The sequence below is a fragment of the Falco biarmicus genome, chromosome 3 (assembly GCF_023638135.1).
Source record: "Falco biarmicus isolate bFalBia1 chromosome 3, bFalBia1.pri, whole genome shotgun sequence".
Classification (NCBI taxonomy): Eukaryota; Metazoa; Chordata; class Aves; order Falconiformes; family Falconidae; genus Falco; species Falco biarmicus.
The window spans coordinates 107,594,960-107,618,722 of NC_079290.1; the positions used below are offsets into that span (position 1 = coordinate 107,594,960).

At 41.4% G+C, this 23,763-nt stretch overlaps 2 protein-coding genes across 4 annotated transcripts in view; one reads left to right on the forward strand and one right to left on the reverse strand.

Moving 5' to 3' along the window:
- The window catches only part of CFAP74 (cilia and flagella associated protein 74), a 92,292-nt gene that overhangs the window by 11,337 nt on the left and 57,192 nt on the right, over positions 1 to 23,763 (forward strand). The window lies entirely within an intron of this gene.
- On the reverse strand, positions 145 to 22,834 carry GABRD (gamma-aminobutyric acid type A receptor subunit delta). 3 transcript variants are annotated; one of them, XM_056331184.1, is made up of 9 exons: positions 22,109 to 22,834; positions 12,696 to 12,808; positions 12,053 to 12,120; positions 10,934 to 11,154; positions 10,043 to 10,125; positions 7,531 to 7,668; positions 6,468 to 6,623; positions 5,656 to 5,867; positions 145 to 4,458 (listed from the first exon to the last, which is right to left on the reverse strand). In XM_056331184.1, the coding sequence occupies exons 1-9, from the start codon at positions 22,174 to 22,176 to the stop codon at positions 4,159 to 4,161; spliced, it is 1,359 nt and encodes a 452-aa protein (XP_056187159.1). In that variant the 5' UTR covers positions 22,177 to 22,834; the 3' UTR covers positions 145 to 4,158. The 3 variants fall into 3 exon arrangements, with proteins under 3 accessions (XP_056187159.1, XP_056187157.1, XP_056187158.1); XM_056331182.1 differs by having other exon boundaries at positions 5,620 to 5,867; positions 22,109 to 22,829; XM_056331183.1 differs by having other exon boundaries at positions 5,620 to 5,867; positions 6,468 to 6,620; positions 22,109 to 22,827.

Below are 23,763 nucleotides of genomic sequence, written 5' to 3' on the forward strand. Positions count from 1 at the left end.
TATATCTACATTTTATTAACACTTCACATTTAGAATGATTACATTAACACATATCCCACTCTTTCTCACAGACACGCCAGTCCATAGAGCAGTATTCTAAATTGCTGGAAGGAATACAAATGCTTTCAGGTACAGCACAGAAAAAGTGCCTTCTTATCTGTCACACACTTTTTTTCTCCCCCCCCTCCTTGGCACTAGTAGAACCCATCCAAAGTCAGCATTCAACTGACATCAAATTCTGTTTATTAAGGGCCTAATGAAATTAGAGTTGAATAGGTCATTGTCTTTAGGTGTTAATATGCCTAGCATACTAATGTTTGATGATTTTTAAGTATGATGATTTCAAATAATAAAAAAATACAAATAAAGCACAGGCAAAAATACAGAAGATTCAAATTTATGCAAAACTCCAGTCATTACACCATACTCTTGTACTGAAGTTTCTCCTTGAAAGAGTTTGAATGGCATCTGACTTTTCTATTTCTGGCTCTGGAAACAGATTTAAGAAAATCCCACTCTTGATGATGGAGGTGTTTTGTCTTGTGCTACTCATGCAAGTGCAGTAACAGTAGCTGAAACACCTGTTCTCCCCTCTGAGTCACCTTGTTCCTGAAATGGACACAATTGCCATATGTATGCTCACAGTGCACATTTCTGAGTGCCTGCAATGTCTTCCCCTTTATTTATGCTTCTGTCTCCAACATTGTGATAGTCTAGCATTCTGGCTGGGGTATTTTTGTGAGGAAAAGATTTCTATCACCTTTGCTTTGATTAGTCACAACTGAGCTGTGCACCTTGAAGATCAGCAGTCAAACTAGAGAACAAATTCACTGAATAAACCTTTTGAAGAAGTCAGCAGGGCACGCAGCCCATGACTGTCTCCCAGATGGAGAAGCAACTAATTTTGTCCAATAACCCCATGTGATTACTCAGTTGGCTTCAATGTAAGGAGTTATGTCAGGTGCACAATTACAAACTATTACTGCTGAAATAATTAGATTAGACATTGCCTTCATAATATTTGCCTCCTCCTTCTTGCTAAGTACTCCAAATAACCAGCCAGTGCACACTAGTGGGACTGGGTCAATGCTTTGTTCTCTGCTCTTTAACAACTTTAATTCTGAAATCATGAATTATTTTCTTATGATTTATACTCCATAGGAACTTGCTGCGAGTATTTCCTCAGCTGAATTTAGTCAATAATTTCAGTAGATACTGAAGTAGTAGATACTATCAGTAGTAGATACTGACCCTGACAGGCAATGTAATAAACTAATAGCTAGAGAAACAAGCAGGATACAAAAAAGTTAGATTCTACTTTCTGCAGCAGTAGTTAATCTACTGATTTTAAACCGAAGATTATTTCTGATTTATGTAAATGTAACAGAAAAGAATAAGGCACTATGGCCTTTCTAAAGGGTGTAATATTGTTGTGGTGATACTGTTCAAAGTGCTGAGCAGAGTATTTCAGACTTGCTACAATCTCACCTTGCCTATAGAAGTGCATCATCCAAGAGTTAAATTTAAACTTCTGAGGCATCCAAGGCTAGACAAGAATCAGGTCAGCCGTAAACTGAAAAAAAGTTTGGTTTTAAGCTGAAAGGAGAGGTAGAAAGGGAACTTAAGATACGTCAAGGACCTGACCCAGGACCATGGAAAAAGCAACAACGTAGTAAGGAAAACACATTGTAAAGTCATGCTTGTGCTCGTTTTATTCCACTCTGCACTTAATCATTATATAAAACAGCAAGAATGATTCAGAAGAGAGCAGGAGAGGTTGAACTTCCTTGGGGAGAAAGTGATTATAACCAAAAACACACTTAGAAAAAAATTGTGTATTTCTGTAATGTAGAATTTCATCAACATCAGGAACAAACACAAGAAAAATATAGGAAGAGGAGAAGCAGGAGGAAAAAGAAGCCTGATTACCTGCGTAATATGGAAGGAGATGCAGAATTTCATGAGCTTTCTGGATGAGGTGAATTAAATTAATATTTTGCTTTAATTCAGAAACTATGGCAAATAGCATCATAAGTACTAGTTGGATGCACTTACCTAGTTGGAGGGTAAGAGTTTCTGTCTCTCCTGAAGGGTTTTTCTTCTGTAAAACTCAAAGATATAGGAAAGAAATCAGTATCATTGTATCAATTTTGCAGATGATGCAGTGAAATGAATTAACTGAGATTCCCCAAAGTCAGTGGCAAGATCTTGGAGCAAAATTTGGGTGTCTCAGTCCAGGGCTAGACTGGTGAGAACGTTGTGGAACAATTACAGTTCGATGTTAGTTTGTGCTTTCAAGCACACTCTCGGCAGATAGTTTTTCTGTTATAACAGAAGCTAAAGACTGAGGTGAACCTAAGTCTGAAATACCACGGGAGCTTATTTTCTGTTATAGCTCAGTTCAGCATCATTATTTTTTCTTCAAAGCATTCTCTTACTTCAGTGATACTGAACAAATTTTAAGTTATGAATCTGTGTTAAAATGCTCTATCTTTCAGTGCTGGTCATATGAAATCAAACCATATGTCACAGAGAAGTAAGGCAGGAGGAATGTGCCCACACTCCACTGTGATCAGATGCTTGTTTCATCCTTATTGCAATTCAACTATTAATCATTAGCCACTATGTTCGAGATCCCCATCTTCAAATCCCAGTGCAGCTCTTCTCTTACGTACAGTTTTTAGCTTGTTCAACCTTGCACCTCCCCATGCTCCCTTCCATCATACCTTTCAACCACTTTCTTTGCTTTAGTCTTTCCCTCCCTCTCTCTTTTCATATTTTCTTTTATGTCAGCCTCTATATTTAAAACCACCTCTCACTCTCAAGGCAACAAAATCCTCAAAAAACAATTTCCCTTTTGAAGTGCCTGACATTGGTTTCCTATACTAACAGTATTTCAGTTGTTTTAATCCATACCCCAATATATTTACTGTGGAGTTTTTTAAAGATTAATTGTGAAACTTATGTTTGTTGTGAATACTGTTGTGAATTCATTTGCTGAGCTCACTGGAATTATTTACAGAACAGTGTTATTTTGCATGAGTTGGGTGAGAGAATCTAGTCCTGAATTAGGCAGCAAATACCCACAAATTTCAAATAATGGAAGTGAAGAGACCTAACATATTAGATCAGCCTCTGAATAAAAATGGCAAGAATATCCAAAGCAACCAAGTAACTTAAAGCCAGTTACGACATTTTTTTACTTCACTCGGCTATTTAGGGACAGATGCAAAAAGGATATTTTCAGAGGCACACATGGTAGACATTCACTAAAAATTAACAGAATGAATTCTAAAGTCTTTCCTGAAAATGGAATCTGAGTTATTTCATTATCAAGCACCTTTAAAATTTTTCCCAATCCAACATAGGAAGCCTGAGCTTTCCCTGTGTTTCTAAATAATTTCATCTATTTTGGGGCCTATTAAACTAATAAACATTAATGTGTTTAAGTGTTTAAACTTTCATTAGCTTAGATCTGAAATGTAATACAGTCATTATTAACAATTCAGTAGAATTTTACGTAGTATATTTTATTTCATGCTGTGACTAAGAGCATTGAAATGTTTTCAATAATTTATCCAAGACAAATAATTTAAGAAAAAGTCTCCACTCTCCTGTATTCTCTTTTACTTTGTTCATGAGATTTTTATGATTAAAAACTCCAACTTCAGCACTCCTGTTAAACCTAGACCATCCCACAGAAGGCCAGATGCAGAAAATCAGTCATGTGGAAGTAAGGAATTAGCTCTTCCATTACAAAAAAAGAAATGATCTGAGTGTGAAAAGCCAAATCTTCATTACTGATCAACCTTTAAAGTGAAGGAAAAACATGGTAATTTAAGATTTAAACTTTTGCTGCAGTATGTACATATGTAAAACTGTCTTATGGTAATACAGGAAATAAGGAGCTGGGATTGTTTGGCAGAGTACAGCTATTATTGTATCAAATCAGACCGGTAATAAATTGCTGCTTTTAGTAGGAATTGGTAGCAGGACTCTCTTGACTTTAGAAGTGTCTCAAGCTTGTTGGAAAATATTTTGAGAAGACATGTATCAATACAGTTACAGCAAGGGCTTTTTAGTCCAAAGCTATTGTTCATTTTGTAGCTCTCCACATGAATTTTCTTTCTTTCTTTTTTTTTTTTTTTTTTTTTTTTTTCACATCGTGTACGCAACCCAGTATATAACATTGACTGCTGCAAATGCTGCTGGGAACACGGCTCTGGCATATATATCAATGGTATCAGCATCAATGGGCTTAAAGAGGGACTTCAGACCACTCTTTTTATCCAGTTTCATTATGTGCTGCTGTTTTGTCTCTCCAGTTTCTATTTCTATTGTGCCATATGATCCAGGCAGGCTTCTGGGAATTCGGTGCTGCCTATTGGAAATGGCCAGTTCCTGGTTCACACCAGCTATGGAAAGGGAAAACAGAACGATGGCATTCTTCACGTTTATCTGCAAAGGAAAGAGGAGAGCCTATAAGAGCAATTTCTAGGGCATAGGTATGTACTTCATCCAAGCTAGCCTGACCATGATACTGACATGAAGAAATACCTGTGAGACTCATAAATGCTGAATGGTACTTATTACTTGCTTATCACATCTAAATTCTGGTTATAATTTTACATGCTCTGAATTACTGAAGCACCATTGAGACAGCATGCTTAGGCCCTCCTGACTGAAGATAATTGACTGGCTATAATACATATATATTTTATATATAGATATATAAAAAAATATATGAAGGAGACAGTTATCACATTGTGTGGCCAATAGGCAGTTCTCAGGCTCTTGTCAAAGCTGAGAGAATGTGGAGGTGGGACAGAAAATGAACATGGATCAATCATATTCGCTACGGCTTAATAAAACCTTAATGAATTCACCGTGCTCCATCACTAACACACATATATGTACATGAAGAAAGCAGGAAAGTGCATCTGGAGTTCATGGAAGAAAATTCACCTACGTACTCCTTTGTTTTCACTGGGCTTCCTACCTATGTAACCAGGCTAATTATATCTGTATTTACCATAGGCAGCTTGGGCATAAAAATGTGGTCTCCAGAGGACAACACTGAAGACTACAGGCCTGATTTTCGGTTTGCTGACAGCATTTTATTAGGCTGTAGCAGAGCTAAGAGTCTTAGCAGAACTAGCTACTGAAGAACACCTCCTAAAAAAAGGCCCTTCTCCCCCATCTCCTGTAATACTGTTGTAATGAGTTTGCCCTGACCCTACAGGAGCAACTCAAAGTTACTGTATCTTACACTGAGGACTGGACAAATATCAAAGGGTCTAAATATACTCTCAAAGTGTAAGATGTACAAATTTGGCTCAAGACATGCTTTGCCTCTCTTCTTATTCATTCTCTCTTTTTCTGCATTTCCCATCTTAAATACAGCAGCAAACCATGTAAGAATATGTTGTCTTTAGTGCTAACCATGCTCAAAGGCAAATTAGCAGTTGCATTTGGTTGCTTGTCATATTAATGTGACGAATGAATCAGGATATTTTTTTCTTTCAAAAGAAGTAGAAGAATTTGCTTCCATAGGAGAAAAAGATCATGATGCAGGGTGATTGCTTTTGCAAAGTTATTCACAGTATTACACTTACTGACCTCTCCGCTCTGCCTTCTCGCCTTTATCTTACTGACCTCTCCACTCTGCCTTCTCGCCTTTATCTTGTTCTTCTGCTTTTTCATGTAGTCAGCATTGAAATGTGCAAATGCATATTCTACCAGTGCAGCGAAGACAAACACATAGCAAATCCAGAAGTAAACATCAAGCGCCTTGATGGCAGATGCTCGTGGAAGCGAAGATCGGGCGCTGACCATCAGTGTAGTCATAGTAAGAACGGTAGTTATACCTGCAGTGTAGCATGAGAAATTTTACTTTAGGTTTCACAGTATACACCACAATAAGTGTACTTACTAAGCTGAAGCTGAGGAATATTTTCACAGTAGAAGCCTCCTAATTTTATGCCTTCTGATTTTCAGAACAGGAGAGCTTGTAAAAAACTGTGCATTTGTATGAATGACTAAGGAAGCTTTGAACATGTTATCCTTGGTTCTGTTCTAGATCAGCACAGACAAAACCAGAAGACTTAACCCTCGAAAACGTTGGCATCTAGACTTGCAACCCTTACTCAGGCAAGCAGATCCACAAGCTCTAGGAACATTTTTTTGTCACTGTCCCAGTTCCTTCAAATCAATTCTTTCATACATCTGCCTCATATTCACTGTTGCTTTTAACCCTGGTTATTTTCTGTTCTTTACTGAGGCAGCTGCTCTGATAGCATGACAGAAATTAAAACATGAGGGAAATCTTTTAAAGGATCATCCCTTCTGCAGATGTAAACATAGTATATTCATAAATGCACCTTCACAGAAAATGAGAATTATTAGAGAGCATAATTACAGCATCAGCATACCCCTCCCCTGTTAGTTCCCCTAACTATCTGTTTTACCTAATGACACTCTGGCAGGCACAGCTGACTGACTGATCCAGAAGGATACCCACGACATGGCCACTAGTAAGATAGAAGGAACATAAGACTGAATGATGTAAACTCCTCGATTTCGTCGAAGATGAAAGTGGAGACTGAGCCTGGGAAACTGACCTGCTGGAAAAAAGAGCAGACAGAGAAGGACTCTGACTGTGAGAATTGCAGTTAAACTGATATTCAAAATAACATTTCATATAATGACACAGATCGACATTCTTAAACATATTTCGGACAAGATCACAAAAAGCTTTTTTGAATGTTCAATTAGTCTTCGTAAACCCTGCACAAATACCACAGTTCTCATCAGCTAAGAATAGGTCAAATTATTTGTCTCAGGTCATATCAATGCCAGATCTGAAAATAAAATCATGAGTCTTCTCAAATAACAGTATTGCTTCAAAATGTGTACTGTCTTATCATCTGCTGTAGAAAGTCCTCCAGATACTAAATTTAGATTTTTTAAAAGGCCAAGTTAATTTCAAACTCAAAAAAGAGCTTAGAGGAGATGTGCAGCATAAATGAGAATCTGAATACATGAAAGAGGATGAAAAATCAGCAGGAAAGAAATTACTCCAGTCTTTTACAAACATTGCAATAAACCCAATGCTACGCATATACACCACTGACTTCTACTGGATAGAATTAGAATGGTCTGACTGTACGTCATAAGCCACGTAACATCAGGGTCAATGGAAATTTTTCTTTAGCTGCAAATTTAGTTGCAAATTAGGTCAAGAAATGTGAGCTATACCTCAAATGTTTTTTATCAGGTGCTGTCTGGCTATTCCACGCAGTATTTTGTCAAGCATACCAAGCTAAAGGGCATAATATGCTACAGTGGCTACCTGAAGGCTCAGCGAAGGCTGGCATTTTTTACAAGTGTAAGCTTAAGAAAACTCTTATCAGAAACCTGACAGGTTCTTAAATTACTTAAGAAGAAGGATTTTCTATTATAGATATAGGAGGTTTCCCTATGCAAGGAAAAGTCAGATACTGTCCCTGAATTGAAGAGAGATCCTGTTACCAGATTTGAAGTTCATAATTTCTGTTGTGAAGCGGTAGTTGGTAATCGTGAATTGAGCAAGCTGCAGCTTATCTAGCCCATGGATCTCCTCCTGGTTTTCTGACCAGTGGTAGACAATGTCCTCTGAAGAGTAGCCATCTGCCAAAAGAAAGCTGAATAAGCACAAAGTTTGAGGAAGAAACAACTTGGGGGACTCAACAGTGGAATTCCTCTAATTCCTCTGCTACGCTAGTTGTGATCAGTCCCATTGCAAACATGCTGTGACTCAGTCTGGATAATTCATTGTCCTGGCAACATCAGCGTTGCCAGTGTCACATTGGGGTAGCTTTCCTGCAGGGAGAATAATCTAAGCCAATTCACACTGACTGGCAATATGTGATATGTGGTATGGCACAATGCACTTCAGTGTCATGAGAAATATTCAGATTATCTCTTAAAAAGCTCATTTGCATACTGAAAAGTAACAGTTACTGTAGCACTCAAACTAGCCTACTTACCCCTGCACTGTGCTTGGATCTCAAGAGTCACAGAAATTTCTGCTGGTAAAAGAAAATAATTACCTCACCTAATCTGTCTATGCCGATCCTAGTGAAAACAGATCAGACAGTAATTCTGGACTGCAAGTCTATTGCCAAGTTCGCACATCGATTTTTATGAGATAGGTACTCTGTACCAGTCAGGCAGCGTCAAGGAAACAGGTTTCCTTGTCAGGGATTCTCCTGGTGTCCTCAAAAAATGTGTCCAGTTGGCTCTGTCTCTCCCCTTCCAAGCCCTACAGGGCTTTTTCAAATGGACACTGCATGAAAGTAAAGTATGCTGCTGAATTGTTCATACGAATCCCCACTCATGGAAACAACTGTCAGCACCACCCCCACCCCCCAGCCTTAAAGCAGTTCAATAAGAAAACAAGATCTATGCAAACTGCTTATGCATTGTTTTTCTCTCAGTTCTCCTCCCAACAGCTTTTGAACCTCTTTAATATTTTCAGACCAAAATGACAAAAAGGTAAAGGTTCCAAATTCTTGATTTCCTGATTCTTGAAATTCTAGATTCTTGGAAGTTTTGTATGGCATGATGTGTAGAGAACAGAAAATCAAACTTGTGCATGCGATTAGAGAACAGCTGTATAACCCAGACCTATGTCCATTCTGACATGCACCAGCTAGCTCGATAATCACGTGTACATCGGCCTATTAAAAATCAGACTGCAGTTTGGCGTGCAGTATAAAATCAGACTGCAGTTTGGCATGGGTGCCAGCTGGAAGGTAACACCTAGGAGAGGTGCAGGGCACCAGGGACATGAGAGAAGGGGGGAAACACGTATGAAGAAATGTATGTAATATGCAAATCCATAGGAAATCGATCTTTGCTAGTTTTGCTGTTAATGGACAGCTTACTACTAAATCATTCACTTGTTTAATGAGCTTTATTTCTGCATGTTTGTTTCACTGAAATCAAACCCGTCAAATTCAATTAAAAAATTCAACCACCACCAAAATTCCCTAGAGAACTTGCTGGGAGAGAGAACCGATTGCTGGTTCACTGTCTGCTGCCTCTGCATTTGGTGATAACGTAAGTAAAACTGTAGATTGCTATTTTTGACAAGATAAAATGGTATTGTGGTTAATTGCCTATAAAACAAAGTCAGTGCTAAAAAAAAATATATATATATACATATATATATATATATATATAAACTTGCATCAATAGGCCAGGGATCTGTTCAGAAGCTGCTATTCACAAAACTCTGGAACCCTCGGGACCTGTCGACTCCTTGACATAAAACCCACAAAAGGCCGGATTCATTGCCATTGATGGGGTGGCCCCTGCTTGTGTCAGTGGTGAATTTCATTCAAAAGTATTAAGTCTCATGGGAATTACATGCTGATTGTACGTAAAATACAGGTTGGACAAAATACAAACTTATTCTTCACCCTCCTTTGTGAGTACAAATTAATTTAAGCCCATCCATGCAGTATTCTGATTGATTTCTGTGTAACAGATACAGGAATGCCTAGGCAAGTTAAACAGCTATGTAAGTGTTAGTCACAATGACATTCATTAAAAGCAGGGAGTTCTTTCTTTTTCCTGTTTTCTCATGAAGAAAAAATAGCACATCAGATTTTGCCTGTGGGCTTCTCTACTAGTTCTCACTGGATTTGATGCAAACCTCAGTAATGCTAGTGACTGTCCCAATTGCACTAGTTTTATGTCAGGCACAAAGTTCCAGACATTTGTCAGCAAGGCTGTAGGTTGTTCATCTTCACTAAATTAAATCTATAGTTTTGAATTGGATCACAGCTGAACTGCTATTGAAAAGTCCCTAGCCTAGTGTCCAACACAGAGAATTAAGAGGTTCATGTTTGTAGCCTTTATTTCTAATTCCTAAGGCACCACTTACATTTCATTGACTAAAGCAGAAGCACCCCAGCAAACTTCAGCAAGCTAAATACCATATGTGCAGGCTTTAAACAAAATATAGGTTATATGAAACACTGTACTCAGCCCTTACAGCTCTCCAAATCCAACATGCATTCTTGCTCATCCATGGGATACTTGGAAAGGTCCATGTCACAGGCCACTGTTGAGGTAATCCTGTTCCAAGCAAGTGAACACCAGTTAGTTACATTCTGATCGAGCCTTTTCCTCAGAACGTGAAAGACTAAATCAAAGACTTTGAAACCTTAATACTAGTACAGGAAACGTTTTCAAAATCCTCATGGCTATTGCCTTTACTAAGTCTGTGGGAAACCCAAAGGTGGGGGGAAATCGCAGAAAGAACAAATGACTTGTCTAATGTCAGAGGAGGCTTCAGCTACTTCTGATGATAAAAAGGACTTTTCTGAGTCAAATCCACTTCCTTCCACTGTCCCCAAGATCACTACCAGTACCTTAAGGGTGACTTTGGACTTACAATTTCAAAGATACACACTTGTTATTTTTTCAAACATTACACAATTAACTGTAAATATAGTTACTGAGTTCTAACAAGAACACTCTTCCAAAGGGAGGAAATACTACTTTCTCTGTTTGAAAGACGGGGAAGTTGAGGATAAATCAGGCTTATAGTTCCCTTGGAAAATAGTGAGAGAGTAGAGAACAGAATCTTTACTCTGTATTCAGCATCTCCTCGCCCGGTGACTGAATAGTTGTAAGATACTTATCTCCACATTCTGAAAGTGATCAGTGGTTATGCAGTGGAAAATGCATATGTTTCCAAAGATACCCTCCTGGCAGTGCAATCTTTGTGAAGCAAAGGGATCTCTGATAGGAGTCACTACTACTTCCATTTTAAATGAATAATTATTTTAGGAAGTCACCCTAGGAAAACTGAGTGATTCCTTTATAGTGTGTTCAAAAAGTTAATACATAATAGATTACACTTGCACTCTTTTTCACTCACCTGATGCTGTATAAAATGACTCCATCTGGCTGCAGCCTGATAAGTTTGTTTTCCACAGTCACATCATGGAACCAAGCAGACTTGGCATTTACTATGAAAGTATCTGGCAACCAGAGCTTGTCCACAAACCGGCTGTCTAAGCCCAAAGTTTCATTGGTGTGGTTGTAAGACAGACGGTCATCTCGCCAGCTCTGGTGCAAAAATACTGTCATGGTATATTCCTATGACAAGAGAAATCCCAATTAAAAAGTGATGCTAAACAAATACAACAATCATGTCTTGGGAGTTGGTCAGAAATCATTGTGTTAGCCTAGAAACATATTAACTGCTTCCAGTGCAAATAAGTATTTTTATATTCAGTCAACCATAGAGCTGCCCAAGCATTTTGATTTCTGTCATATGTTTCTACCATGGATAAAACCAAGATATGAAAAAGTGATTCAATGCCAGTGTTGTATATAACATGTTGCAAGAGTTGCATATGTCTTAATGAAGAAAATCAGTTTATATAGCTCCACAAGTACAGCTTTTGGTTTGGAAGGTTTTTTTTAAAGCAAAACTAAAAAAATGAGTGAATTTACTCACTGTCATGAAAGGAAAGGATAGAGAGAAAGCTAAAGTTTATGTTTTGAAATTAAATCTATTGTGTTTCAGAGATGCAGTTAATCCATGCCTACACATGTTTATGTGATTTGTAAGTTGTTAATACTCCACTGCTTTATGGGAAAGTGTTTACTTAAAAGTGAGGAGCACCTCACAACAATCGTTCCCTTCACTTCTTTTTGGAAGTATCTGTGGTGAAAGGGAATTTGAAGTTGGTGTTCATGTTTAAAATGAGGCTTTTTGTTAGTAAGCACTGCACAGATCCAATTTTGCTAACTGTACTAAGAAATCTTAGTGACTTACACATGTCCAGATTCTTGTAATTGCCAGTGTCTGTCAGAATGGACTCTGCCCATGTCTTAAAATACAGTGTTTGTTCTTTTCAGTCTCTTCTTGTGGCAATTTCTTCACTCCGAACATGCTGGGGATCAACTATCTCTCTATTGAATGTTTTCTACACTTCCTGTCATTGCAGTACATACATTCACAACTTGGTAGGTGTAACTGATAACGTACCATGTTCACTTCTGAGATGTGGTCAATGCTGGCTACTTCAATTGCGAGAGCAACATTAACAGGAGGACCTGAGGAAAAATGTTTGAATGGGGTAATTTACATCATCATAGTACCTATAAAAATATAGATGACCCAAGTCTGTTAATTCTTTCATACAGAGCGAATTCATGAAAGTGTTTCCCATGATAAAGTATGCTTTCCATCTACCTTAAAGCAAAAGATTTAAGTCTTTTACAGATTGCATCCTCAATTTCCAACAGAACACCTCGCTTCACTATAAAGGACATGAGATCTAATCACAGCTACTGAAAATTATGGAATCCTTTCTGGAAACCACATCATCTAATTTAAGACAGCATGACTTCAAGCAAAGAGAAATTATTGCCATTTAATGTAATCCAACATTCCTTCAATTTAGGTATCAGTGATTTAAGAACTGTATAAGCACGAAAACTGCATTGCAAATTCTGTTGTACAGTCTGTCTTTTTTCAAATTCAAGCAAATTTTTGATTCGTATTATTTCAAGTATTCAAGTAATAGATAATCGCAACCTTTTAATCCTGTAGAGGATGAAGTTCACATAAACATCAGAGGGTAGAGGGACTGTAAGAAACAAAAGAGACATTATTCTGAAAGTCTCACCTCCAATCCCAGGCCTGAAATTACGTGCATACCCTTTCATCAAATCATCCAGGTTGGGTAACCAGGATATTTCGATGTTGGAACCTATGTAATCTCCGATGTCACTCATAGCTCTAGGTGAAGAGAACAAGTATCTTTTAAAACTTGGCCATGTTTACAAACAGAAGAATAACAGAAAACGGAAGATATATTGACTTCTTTTACACCAGAGACCACCTACAATATAATCAGTTATTGGTAATTTAGTGAAAAAATACCGTATATAGATAGGAAAACCATTTCAGATATTGCTGTTTAAATCAAAACATATTTCAGGCAAGACTATGCTCTCTTCCTAAAATACAAGTGTGTACTTTTTTAAGGTTTTTTCTTTTAAAAAAAGAAGTAGCAAAAAAAAGACTAAGAAATATGAAGAAAGCATGAGAGAAACCAGGATACTTTGTATACTGCATAAAATGCAGCTGTGGATGCTGAAATGCAGCTATCTGGGTAGCAGGACACAGCAGCTGTGACGGCTCCTAGTACCACTATGGAACAGCTGAGATCAAGAAGGCTGGTACATTGTCAAATCTGATGGGAAAACAGTAAAAATTATACAGCTGGAATTTGAATTTAACATCTTCAATACCGTGAAAAGTACCATTGAGCCTTGGAAATGTGAAAAGCAATGCTAACAGAAGGTGTATAAATACATGAAAACTGCAAAGATAGGGTCAAAAAGGGGATCTTGCTTAAAAAGTGACCAGCTGAAAGCACAGGAGCACTGAGGGGCATGTGCCCGAGCCAGCGCAGAGCTGCCCACGGTTGGACCCGAACGTGGGGTGCAGCAGCAGTGGTGGGAGCTCAGGAGGTGCTGTCCACAGGTCCCCAAAGTCCCAGGGGTTCCCCTGCATTCTGAGCCAAAGAGGTGGCTGCCTGTGGTCCAGGGGACTCAGGAGCCTCCCGAGACCTCAAGAGGGGCTCATGGCTCTGCAGTGTGAGGAGTGCCCATAGTGGTGAGCCTGAAGGCTTTGGCCATTGTCCTGGGACCTGAGGTGTGCTCCATGGATCCTAGGAATGCAGGGGCAAGTCCTGACTATGGGTCTGGATTTGGGGCCATTCCTGTCCGTGGTCTTGAGCACTGAGTGAGGTATCCATAGCACTGAAATGTCGCGGTCCCACTCCACCTTCCCACAGGTGCCCCAGAGTTTTGGGCATCTATGGATGGTTCCATCATGCTGGGAGGGCCCCAGCTCACCTGCTTGTGCTGTTTTGTGCTTGCCAGCATCAGGCAGTGTGGGTGTTTGGCCATCTGTCCTCAGGTTAGGAGTGTGGGATGCCGTAATGCACGCGTCCTTTTGTAGTCACTCTTGGACCTGAGTGAGCCAGCAAACAGGTGGTAGGTTTTGTTTGGGAGGTAACGTGTGGCTGTTGGATTTGTGCAGCACACCACAGCCCCCCTCCCAGGAATAAGGCTCCATCTCTCAGGTGCTAGGCATATGCTTCTTTCTGATCCAGTGATGCTCCCTGAAGACATTAGCACAGTTTCTTGTTGCCATTTTCCACCACCTGGCAGATGACAGCCCTTCAACCTTCCTGGTACAAGCAATTATGTGGATATTCCATAATCTTTTCTAAACAAAGTCAAGCTTATATTATCTTCATTAACTGTTTAAACTGAGCTGGCAGGCTTCATTTGAAGAAGATCTGTGCCTGTTCACATAATTCCTTTTGCCAGCATTGTGAGTGACACGACAGGAATAGATAAATGAAGGACTGTGACAATGTCTACCACAACTATTTGCTAAGAGACAAGTTGCCAGCGGTTTGAAAGGGCCTGGATCTAAATGCAAGTACTATATCGAAACTGTCTGAGCACTATTTTAGCATCTTCCACCGAGTCCAGCAATAAATATGGCATTTGAGAGATATATATCACTAGTAACAGAAGAGAAACTAGTTAAACATCGATGAAAGGCTGCAGAGTGATATACCATAAACATATTCTGCCTTAGCACTTACATAACTTTTCTTAGAGTGTTCATGTGACATTGACCCACATAAAGCACATGTTTTTTCTCTCCAAAATATGCCAGTCTGGGCATTCAGCTCAGCACATGCCGTTATGGCTAGCACTGTAGCAGAGTATCCTACAGTAACCAACTCTTCTTCACACAGGGGACTGAAAAAAAAATCTTTGATCAACCTGGTCATAAAATTCTTGCCCCACATGCATGGAGGCAATTATATAAGGAAGGATTTCTGGGACTATGATGGAATATAAATTCTGAGCAGTAGAGACACTGAAAACTTGCATTAGTGGAGTTGTCAAAAGCTTAAGTGACCTTAAATCACAGCAGCACTGCTCCGAAGTGAAACTTCATTAATTCACCACAAAATGTTAAAATTGGGGATATATATTAAATTGCCTTTATAATGTTTCCTTGCCGTGAGCCCAGTGCTGTATGTACATCTTAAACTACTATCTCAGGTATTTCTCAGGTTCCTGTATCTCTTCTGATTAAGGATCTTGGAAGACTCCGAGCCATGTTTTCAGCTACTTAAATCGGAATAACGTAATTGATTTAGACAACAGCTTTGAAGATCTATAACAGATGTTGACCAAGCTTTTTCCTTCTTTATTGGGCCTCATCAACTATATAAACACTTCTATCAGACTGCTGTTTCCTATGTGCTGGTCTTTCAATCATCTGACTGTCAGTATTTACTTAAATGAAATTATATTTTCGGATGGTAAGGTATGGCTTTGTTCTCATACCATCAAACATTGCAGTTCAGGAACACTTTCATTTATTTTCTTTTACATTCACTACCCTATTTCTGGAAATACTAAGGCTATCAGCTAATACAGAAAACAAATACTTTTTTACATTAAGACCTGGGGCAGATGAGAGAATACATGACTGTGTTGAAAGTATTTTGTTTAAAAATGTACTTTATTGTAACTTGTCTCAGCCGTAGATAGGTAATGGTATTCGTAATCAGCAAAATGCCTGAACTCCTTTTATAGGTAAAGAATGATACTTTATGTCTTTTCCTGATTAGAGAGAATAACTACAATACACTTGAATGACTGTATGTGCTTAAAATCTCTTTGCCTTTTCAGTAGAAGGTGGTGCTCTTTGATTCCTGTTGCTAAAACTGCAGCCAAGTTCTGCAAAGTGTTTTGAAAACTATACTCAAGTCCAAAGGTGACTGTACTGTAGGGACCTATCTTGTGTGCCTGATCTGTGAGGGTGGAAGAATCTAGCTTATGCTTCCTACGTACACAGTAGTATGAAAGTGCTAGGTACAAGTTGTTGTAAAACCAGAATACCATGTATATTTATGAGTACCCAACCCGAGAAAAAATAATAAAAACAAATTCTGCTGCTCCTCTTTCACAATAGTTATTGCTACTTGCATGCATCAAGAACTCATCCGCAGATAACTGACTTACAATCAGCCACTTGCTATAAAAGAAATACTGTCATTGTAAGAACTGCCAGGAGCCTCATCTTTTTGAAAAAGCATTTACAGTGTGCAGCAGTTATCCTGTGTCGTATTCTATTTTCATGGCATTAAGGAGAGCCATAGAGCTAAAAGGAAGTTAAAATAACGAGAGAGTTGGGTTAAAAACTGTGGGCTGTAGTTTGCTGTGTGTTTTAAGCAGATTACAATCTAGAGGGAGTTTTGCTTAAATATCCATGACACAATTAAAAAGAATCTTGTTTCTATTATTAATAAAGCCTTAGGGTCAGATCATCAGTGTAACAAATGTGTTGAAGTTAGTAGAGCTATATGCACTTAATACTAGTGGGAGGGTTTATTACAGTGTTACAGTATTACAGCTGAAATAATTTTACGGCTAGATTTACTTTTTTGATGTTTATACTACTGGTTTATTTTAAAAAATTTTTGAAATAGGCAACAAAATTACTCAGTTATTGCCATTCTCACACACTAGCATGGTGCTCACAGAAAAGCTTCTAGATACTCAAAGAGAATACGTGAATCAGAATAACCTACAGTTTCATTTACAAACAGTTATCGCTGAGTTAACAAAAGCTTCTGCTAATATTAGATTTTTTTTCATGCAGATGATTAAGGGACTAGAGCATCTCTGTGGAAAAATGAGGAAGAACTGAGAGAGCTGGGCTGTTTAGCGGGGAGGAGAGAAGGTTCGGGGGGATCTTGTCCGGGTACACAGATACGTGCAGGGAGGGTGTTCTGGCAGCAGAGCCAGGCTCTTTGCAGTGGTGCCCAGTGACAGGACCAGAGGAACACAGGAGGTTCTGCGTGAGCATCAGGGAACACTTTTCCACTGGGAGGGTGACTGAGCACTGGGAGAGGCGGCCGAGAGGTTGTGGTCTCCCTCCTCGACGGTATTTAAATGCTGTCTGAACGTGGTCCTGGGCAGCTGGTGCTGGGTGGCCCTGCTTGAGCAGGGGGTTGGAGCAGAGGTCCTTGCCAACCTCAGCCATTCTGTGAACCTATATTTTACCTTTAAACTACCCAGACTGACACGGAGGCTGACAGAGCAAGGGAAATAACACAGACCAAAGAACTAATGCAGCAGGGGCTGTATGCTTGGGTGTATAATTCAGCAGGGCGTAAATGTGCCCAGGTTCCCCTTGTGTCAATCTGACATGTGCTCTTTAGGTCTGAAGTCATCCCAGGTCCTCCAGCATAGTAGAAATCTCCCATTCCCCTCTCTTGTCCCTCAAGATGATTGAGGGAGAAGAGAAATAACACACTCAAGAATATTATTCTGCCTATAATATTTTCATTTCTTTTTTATCTGTTGAAGATAAAAGTGTGAATATTAGCAGGTAATATAGCAGTCCTCAGTCAAAAATGACAACTTTGCGAAGCAGACCTTTGTTTTCATGGCACGTTACAGACCAGTTGTTGTAACTCCTTTGAGCCATTCCTCTAGACTTCTCTACATCAGATCCAGTGCTTTAGAGTTACATGAAGAATGGTGGGAGAATTTCACTCATCCTTGATAAGCAGTTGGGATTATATATGACCTAAAATATTATTCTTTTATTGTACCTGAAAAAAGAAGAGCGGCATAGAAAAGACACGTTGGAAGGGATTAACTTTTTATAGTGTAAGCAATAAAGATGAAAAAGAAAGGAAACTACTATTAGTTGATTCAGCAACTTCACTTCCTGATGTAAGCTGCTGTAAAGCTTGTTCTAGTGAGAAAAGGACTTTGTAAAATTAAGCGATGGATTTTTAAAATTCAAAGGGCATAACAGCTCATAAAAAAGCTTATCTTATCTTTGCACCAGACCAGAGTGGCATGCCTAGCTGACAGAATGGCAACATAGTCATGAGTACTAATATCACTCTGGAAGTCATTCCCAGATCTAAAGCTGAAGAAGATGCTTTTTCATCCACACTCTGACTCTGTGCACATGTCATTTCAAGCCTATATTTTGGAGAATATGTTTAGATCTGCCCATACCTGGAGTTTAAGCATTGCAAGCACTTCCACAGAGCTTGTTGTGAGCAGCAGAAAACAGATTACTGCTGTTTAAACTGTGAAAAGAACAGTTAGTTCTCTTGTGCACTTGACAAAGGGGAAAGGAAGTCACCACTGATAAACTGGCCAAAACTATGATTGCTGAACAATTCTTCTTTGCTGAACAAAACTGTCCTTGACATGGATTAGGGAAAGCAACTGCAAGCAATGAATCTCCAATGACAGAGCAAGGAAATGCACCTCTTTCAGCAGTTGTAGAATACGAAGCACATGTATCTCCAAATCCTTTCTATCTTTCTCCCAGCTGCTGCAGAACAGTTGCGTTCTACTAATGTGGAGTGATCTGGAGGAGAAGGATCAATCAGCTTGGACAGCACATCTTTAAAGTGTTTGTCAGGCAAGTGAGGTATTAGCCTGCGTTCAATATACTCCAGAACGCTGCTTGAAAATGTTCGCTAGAAATTTATCAACATTTCTAGTAAATATCTGGTATTTAAATTAGGCCAAGGAAAGAGACAGTCTTTATGTCCTGTGTGAATGTGTGCACTACAGCAGCTGAACAAGAGATAACATTGGCAATATTATTTTGGCACAGCAGTGCCACAAGCTGTAGCAGCAATGCAAAAAGCTCAGCAGCATCTTTACGTCAGTGGCCAATGAGATACTGACTTTAGGTCACACTTGTAGGGAGAGCGCACTAACCTTCTGACAAGCATGTATAGCAGTAAGCTGTGGAAAATCACTTTTTGCATCTTCGGTTTCTTCTTTAAATCGCTAACCTGATTTTATGCAGGACTGTGACATAGTTGTTATATGAATCTTAACCTGGTAGATGGAAATACCAGTTTGACTGATGCTGAGGGATGGGATGGATACATTTCATTTTCTTTGAGATAATCTTTTGGGGGCAAATGTCCCAGATGTCACTGCCACTGAAGAAAACTTCTTGTTGGGAAAAAGACAAGGAATATCCTACAAGGTCAGTGAACAATCTGGCTTCTGTCAAACTCCAGGATTATCCAGAGCAGTATGTGTATCCTTCCCATCTGCCATTCCTGACTCTAAGTGAAGCTCACTGTAAATGTGTTTTCTATTTTGAAATGTAATTGAAAAAGCATTAGGCTTAATTCATGGCAACCTTTTGAACATCAAAGCCCTTATTTCCTCTCTGTGAGTTTTAAGCTACAGAAAATGGACCACCCTGCATACATTCACATGTTAAAGCTGTTCTGTTTCCATGAATAGAAGTAAAAGGCTGAGGGAGACACACAACAGAAGGACAATTATATGCAATTATCTAACCGTCACAGAATCTTATATAAAAGATACACCTATTTTTAATGAGAGAATTAGAATCTCCTTCAGTAAAGAATTACAAAGTACAGACATACACCCCAAAACTCCTATCAATAGTGCTCTTTACCCACATAAATGAAGAAATATTTCACTAAGTGTATTTCAGCAGATGATCTCATTCACTGTGGCACATTTATTATTGCAGCATCCACAGCATATCAAACTCTGATAAAATAGTGGAAGCTACAGTCTTTGCCCCAGACAGCTGTCAATCATATAAATGCCCAATTTCCTGCCACTAGTCACTGTCTCAAAGGGACCAAAAATTACTACTTTTTAAAAATGTTTATTTGAAAAAAGCACTGGCATGAGAAGGATGTGCTGACTGAGGCTGAATTTGATTCACTCACTTCAGCCAAATAGCACACATGACAGAGAACTTGCTTCAAATACAGCTCTCTAAAGCACCCTGGAAGGATATTCAAAAGTGCTGTGAGGAAGCAGGCTACACGTATTCCCCACTTCCCTCCTCTGCCAAACCTTAACATTATTTTAATAGGTAGTTTTGCCTTTGGGAAGTCTTACGTCATACCACTGAGTTCAGAACTCACTGAAATATTCTTCCTTTTTTTGACTATCTTTTTGCTTACACCTGTCAATATACAGTCCATAGAACTCGCAAGCAGAGAATTTAGTGGGTTTGTATGGCCTCTGACATCATAACCATGAACCACATTACGTTTAGAAAACAAAATTAGAGCAATAAAATGTACCTATTGGCAGTTTTACCCATTATTATAAAACCAAAGTATTAATAAAATGCGGCTTTTCATAAAAGCATCCTTTACCAGAAATAATTATATGTAATAACATATTACAGAGCTCCAAGGAAGAATGATAAGGACATTAATGTGCTTCTTGGGCCCTTGCAGGAGGAATTATTTCATAGGTCATCTGTGTGTGAGTGATTTTACTGATGCAAGGATAAAATTTTGGTTTAGTTCTGTTTAACTCAACAAAAGTACACATATAAGCAAGGTTACTCACTTTTTACAAGATTAACAATTCTGCCATAGCCCCACTAAATCCTGAATCTTCAGAAAATTTGTACTAAACAGAGCAGCTCTCTTTGACCACTGAATGTCTTACACTTTGACATATTTGGAAAAGTAATACAAACCAAACAGTTGGAATTTCACAAGCTAGGATTTGCCTTGCCGTACTCTCTGCCATGAGTATATGTATTTCCAACAAACAACTCATCACTATTGTCTAACTGGAGGAAGAAAGGCAAGTAACTAGGTAATTAATCCAGATATAAAATACTGCATCCAACAATTTATAGGTTGCACGTATCCTGGCTGTTGCTGTGCCTAGGAACAGACCTTGAAGACAGAGGCTGAGAAGGCTGACTCGTGTTTAGATTTTTTTTCCCCTCTTCTTTTATACTCAAACAGTCCTTTTCAACCAAAATACTGAATCCTAGCCCAGGTGCAGATAGAGAAACAGGATCATTGAAATGATAGGCAAGATCTTGATGCCCTTAAGTCATAAGCAGTGTTTTCTCTGCCTTCACTGTAATACTGGATTGCTTCAGAGCATGAGGGTGTCAGGATCTGACCCTGGATAACAGATTCAAGGTCACAGGATAAATCAGTATGTCAGTCCTGAATAACAGCAGTTGACTTGACACTTCCTCTAATGCAAGATGCTTTTCCTTCCCAGTGAAAAAATCAGATCTAATTAATTCCAGAAACTATAACAGCAATGTTATGTCTTACTATAATTATCACTGCTTCTTATACTCCTCTGAAGCTATTAATAATGTTTGTAGAGTAGAAGTAGGAAGACCCCTTTAATACCACAGCCATCTCTGCTGTGGGTGATGTAGGCATGTTTTTACATGCAGCAAGTTCTTTTTTACTCCCCCTTCTCTTTTCATTGCATAATCATGGCAAGCTTTCTCCACATACAGCCTCCAGATCTGTAGGAGAATATACAGAGAACGTAGCTGGTTGCCTAGCTAACACCTTCTGAATAAATGTGACTGAGAATTGCAAACATATATCTTTACAATTTATTATTTTAAGAAATGGTTGGCGTTCTTCAAACGTTTTTTCTAAGATTTCTGCTAGTCTCTCTTGTCTCAAGTTCAGGACAACTTAATGAACCCATTAGAAAGGAATGTCTGTATTTTGGGGGGTTTCATTGCAGCTATGGAGGCCCCAAGCGATGATGCTCAGTCAGTACCCCACTGGCTGTGCTGGGTTTATGGAGGAGTTTCACGCTGGAACAGGCCCCCTACAGAGCTGTTTGGGGGGATGAGCCCACCGGGATGTGCGGTGCCATCACAAGAAGTAACTGGCCCCGATTTAAAGTAAGTGCCCTCGGGAAAAGGCTTCTGCAGGCACCCCGTTAAAAACAGCCCCCTCGATTAACCCAAGGAACTGCTGCTCCTGAGGAAACTTCCGTCAAGACCCCTTTGTCTACTGAACACTCCCTGGAAGCAGTGGCAGCCCCGACATGGGGGCACCCCCGGGCAAGGCTGGGGGCTCCCCCCAGAGCTGGCGTTTCTCACCCCAGCCGCACCGAGAGAGTAGCTGTCAAAGGCCAGTCTAAAAAGAACGATAAGAGGTTTTCTTACCTGATACACCTGTGCTGCTGGGTGCACAGTAGAACCAAGGCAGGAAAAACCCAGGTAAGAAATTCCATTTTACTCCCATTTATTAGACAGTGACAAACAGAACCCAGGTTCCCCGGCTCCCTTGGCAGCTCCAGAGCTCCAGTAGTGTTGCCATCCTGGCTTGCTGTGAGAAGTTGAGTTTAAAGCACTGTATTGTTGCTCAGCAGCAGCCCCCACAGTCTCTACAGTGCCCGGGTGCCATGCAGGCAACCCGCGCCGGGCAGCGGGTGGCCCCGGCAGCGCTCCCCCGCCGCCCTCCGCCGCTCGCCCAGCCCGCCCGGCTGCTTGCCCAAAATAACCTCCGAGAGGCCAGCCGAGTCCCGCGGATCGCTCCGGGGGCACTAGCCGCGTCCTGTGCGAATCATCGCGGCGAGAAGGAGGAGGAGGAGGGAGATGCCGCAAAGGGCAAAGGCGGTTTGGCCACGGGCAGTCCGGCGGGATGGAGAGCAGGTCCACCGGCGGGCGAGCGGGGCCCCGGGCGCCGTGTGTGCCGGAGAGCGCTGCCGCCGCCCCCGCCCGCCCCCCGCCAAGCCCGGCTGCACCGCTCCGGGGCGAGCGCAGCTGCAGCCCGGCCCCGAGCAGCGCGCCGGGGGGAGAGGGCGTATAAATATGGGGGGGGGACCCTGCCGGGGGCACGCTGCCACCTCCTCGCTGCGGAAAGCCGGCCCCGGCTGGCGGCAGGAAAGGGAACGAGGCAGCCCCGAGGTGTTACAAACTTCTGCCTCGTCGCGCTCGGCTGGCTAAGGGGCTCCTCTGAAGTGACACGCTTCAGGTGACTGCGGGGAGCAGGCAGCGCTGCACCCCACGGCTGCAACCCGCGGCTGCTGGGGGGCCGGCAGCGCTGCACCCCACGGCTGCACCCCACGGCTGCTCGGAGGTCCAGCATCGCTGCACCCCGCGGCTGCTGGGGGCCGGCAGCTCTGCACCCCGCGGCTGCTGGGGTGCTGGCATCACTGCACCCCACGGCTGCACCCCACGGCTGCTGGGGGGCCGGCAGCACTGCACGCCGCGGCTGCACCCCACGGCTGCTCGGAGGTCCAGCATCGCTGCACCCCGCGGCTGCTGGGGGCCGGCAGCGCTGCACCCCGCGGCGGCACCCCACGGCTGCTGGGGGCCAGGCATCGCGGCACCCCACGGCTGCTGGGGTGCTGGCATCACTGCACCCCACGGCTACTGCGGGGCTGGCATCACTGCACGCCACGGCTGCTGGGGGCCGGCAGCGCTGCACCCCACGGCAGCACCCCACGGCTGCTGCGGGGCTGGCATCACTGCACGCCACGGCTGCTGGGGGCCGGCAGCGCTGCACCCCACGGCAGCACCCCACGGCTGCTGCGGGGCTGGCATCACTGCACGCCACGGCTGCTGGGGGCCGGCAGCGCTGGCGCCCGGTACCGCCGTGCCCCCGCCCCGGCGGTGCCTTCCCCCTCTCGGGGACGCGGCTCGCCCCTCCGGAACGGGACCCATCGCACAGGGTCCGCAGGGAAGCCGGCCGTTCGGGCTGGCCGGGAGTTCGGTTTCATCTTTACTTGCAGGTCAAACTCGATTTTCTCCTCCATATTCGCTCTTTTCTTCTCTCCTCCTCCGCCTTCTCTGCTTTTTGGTACTGTTCAATCTAG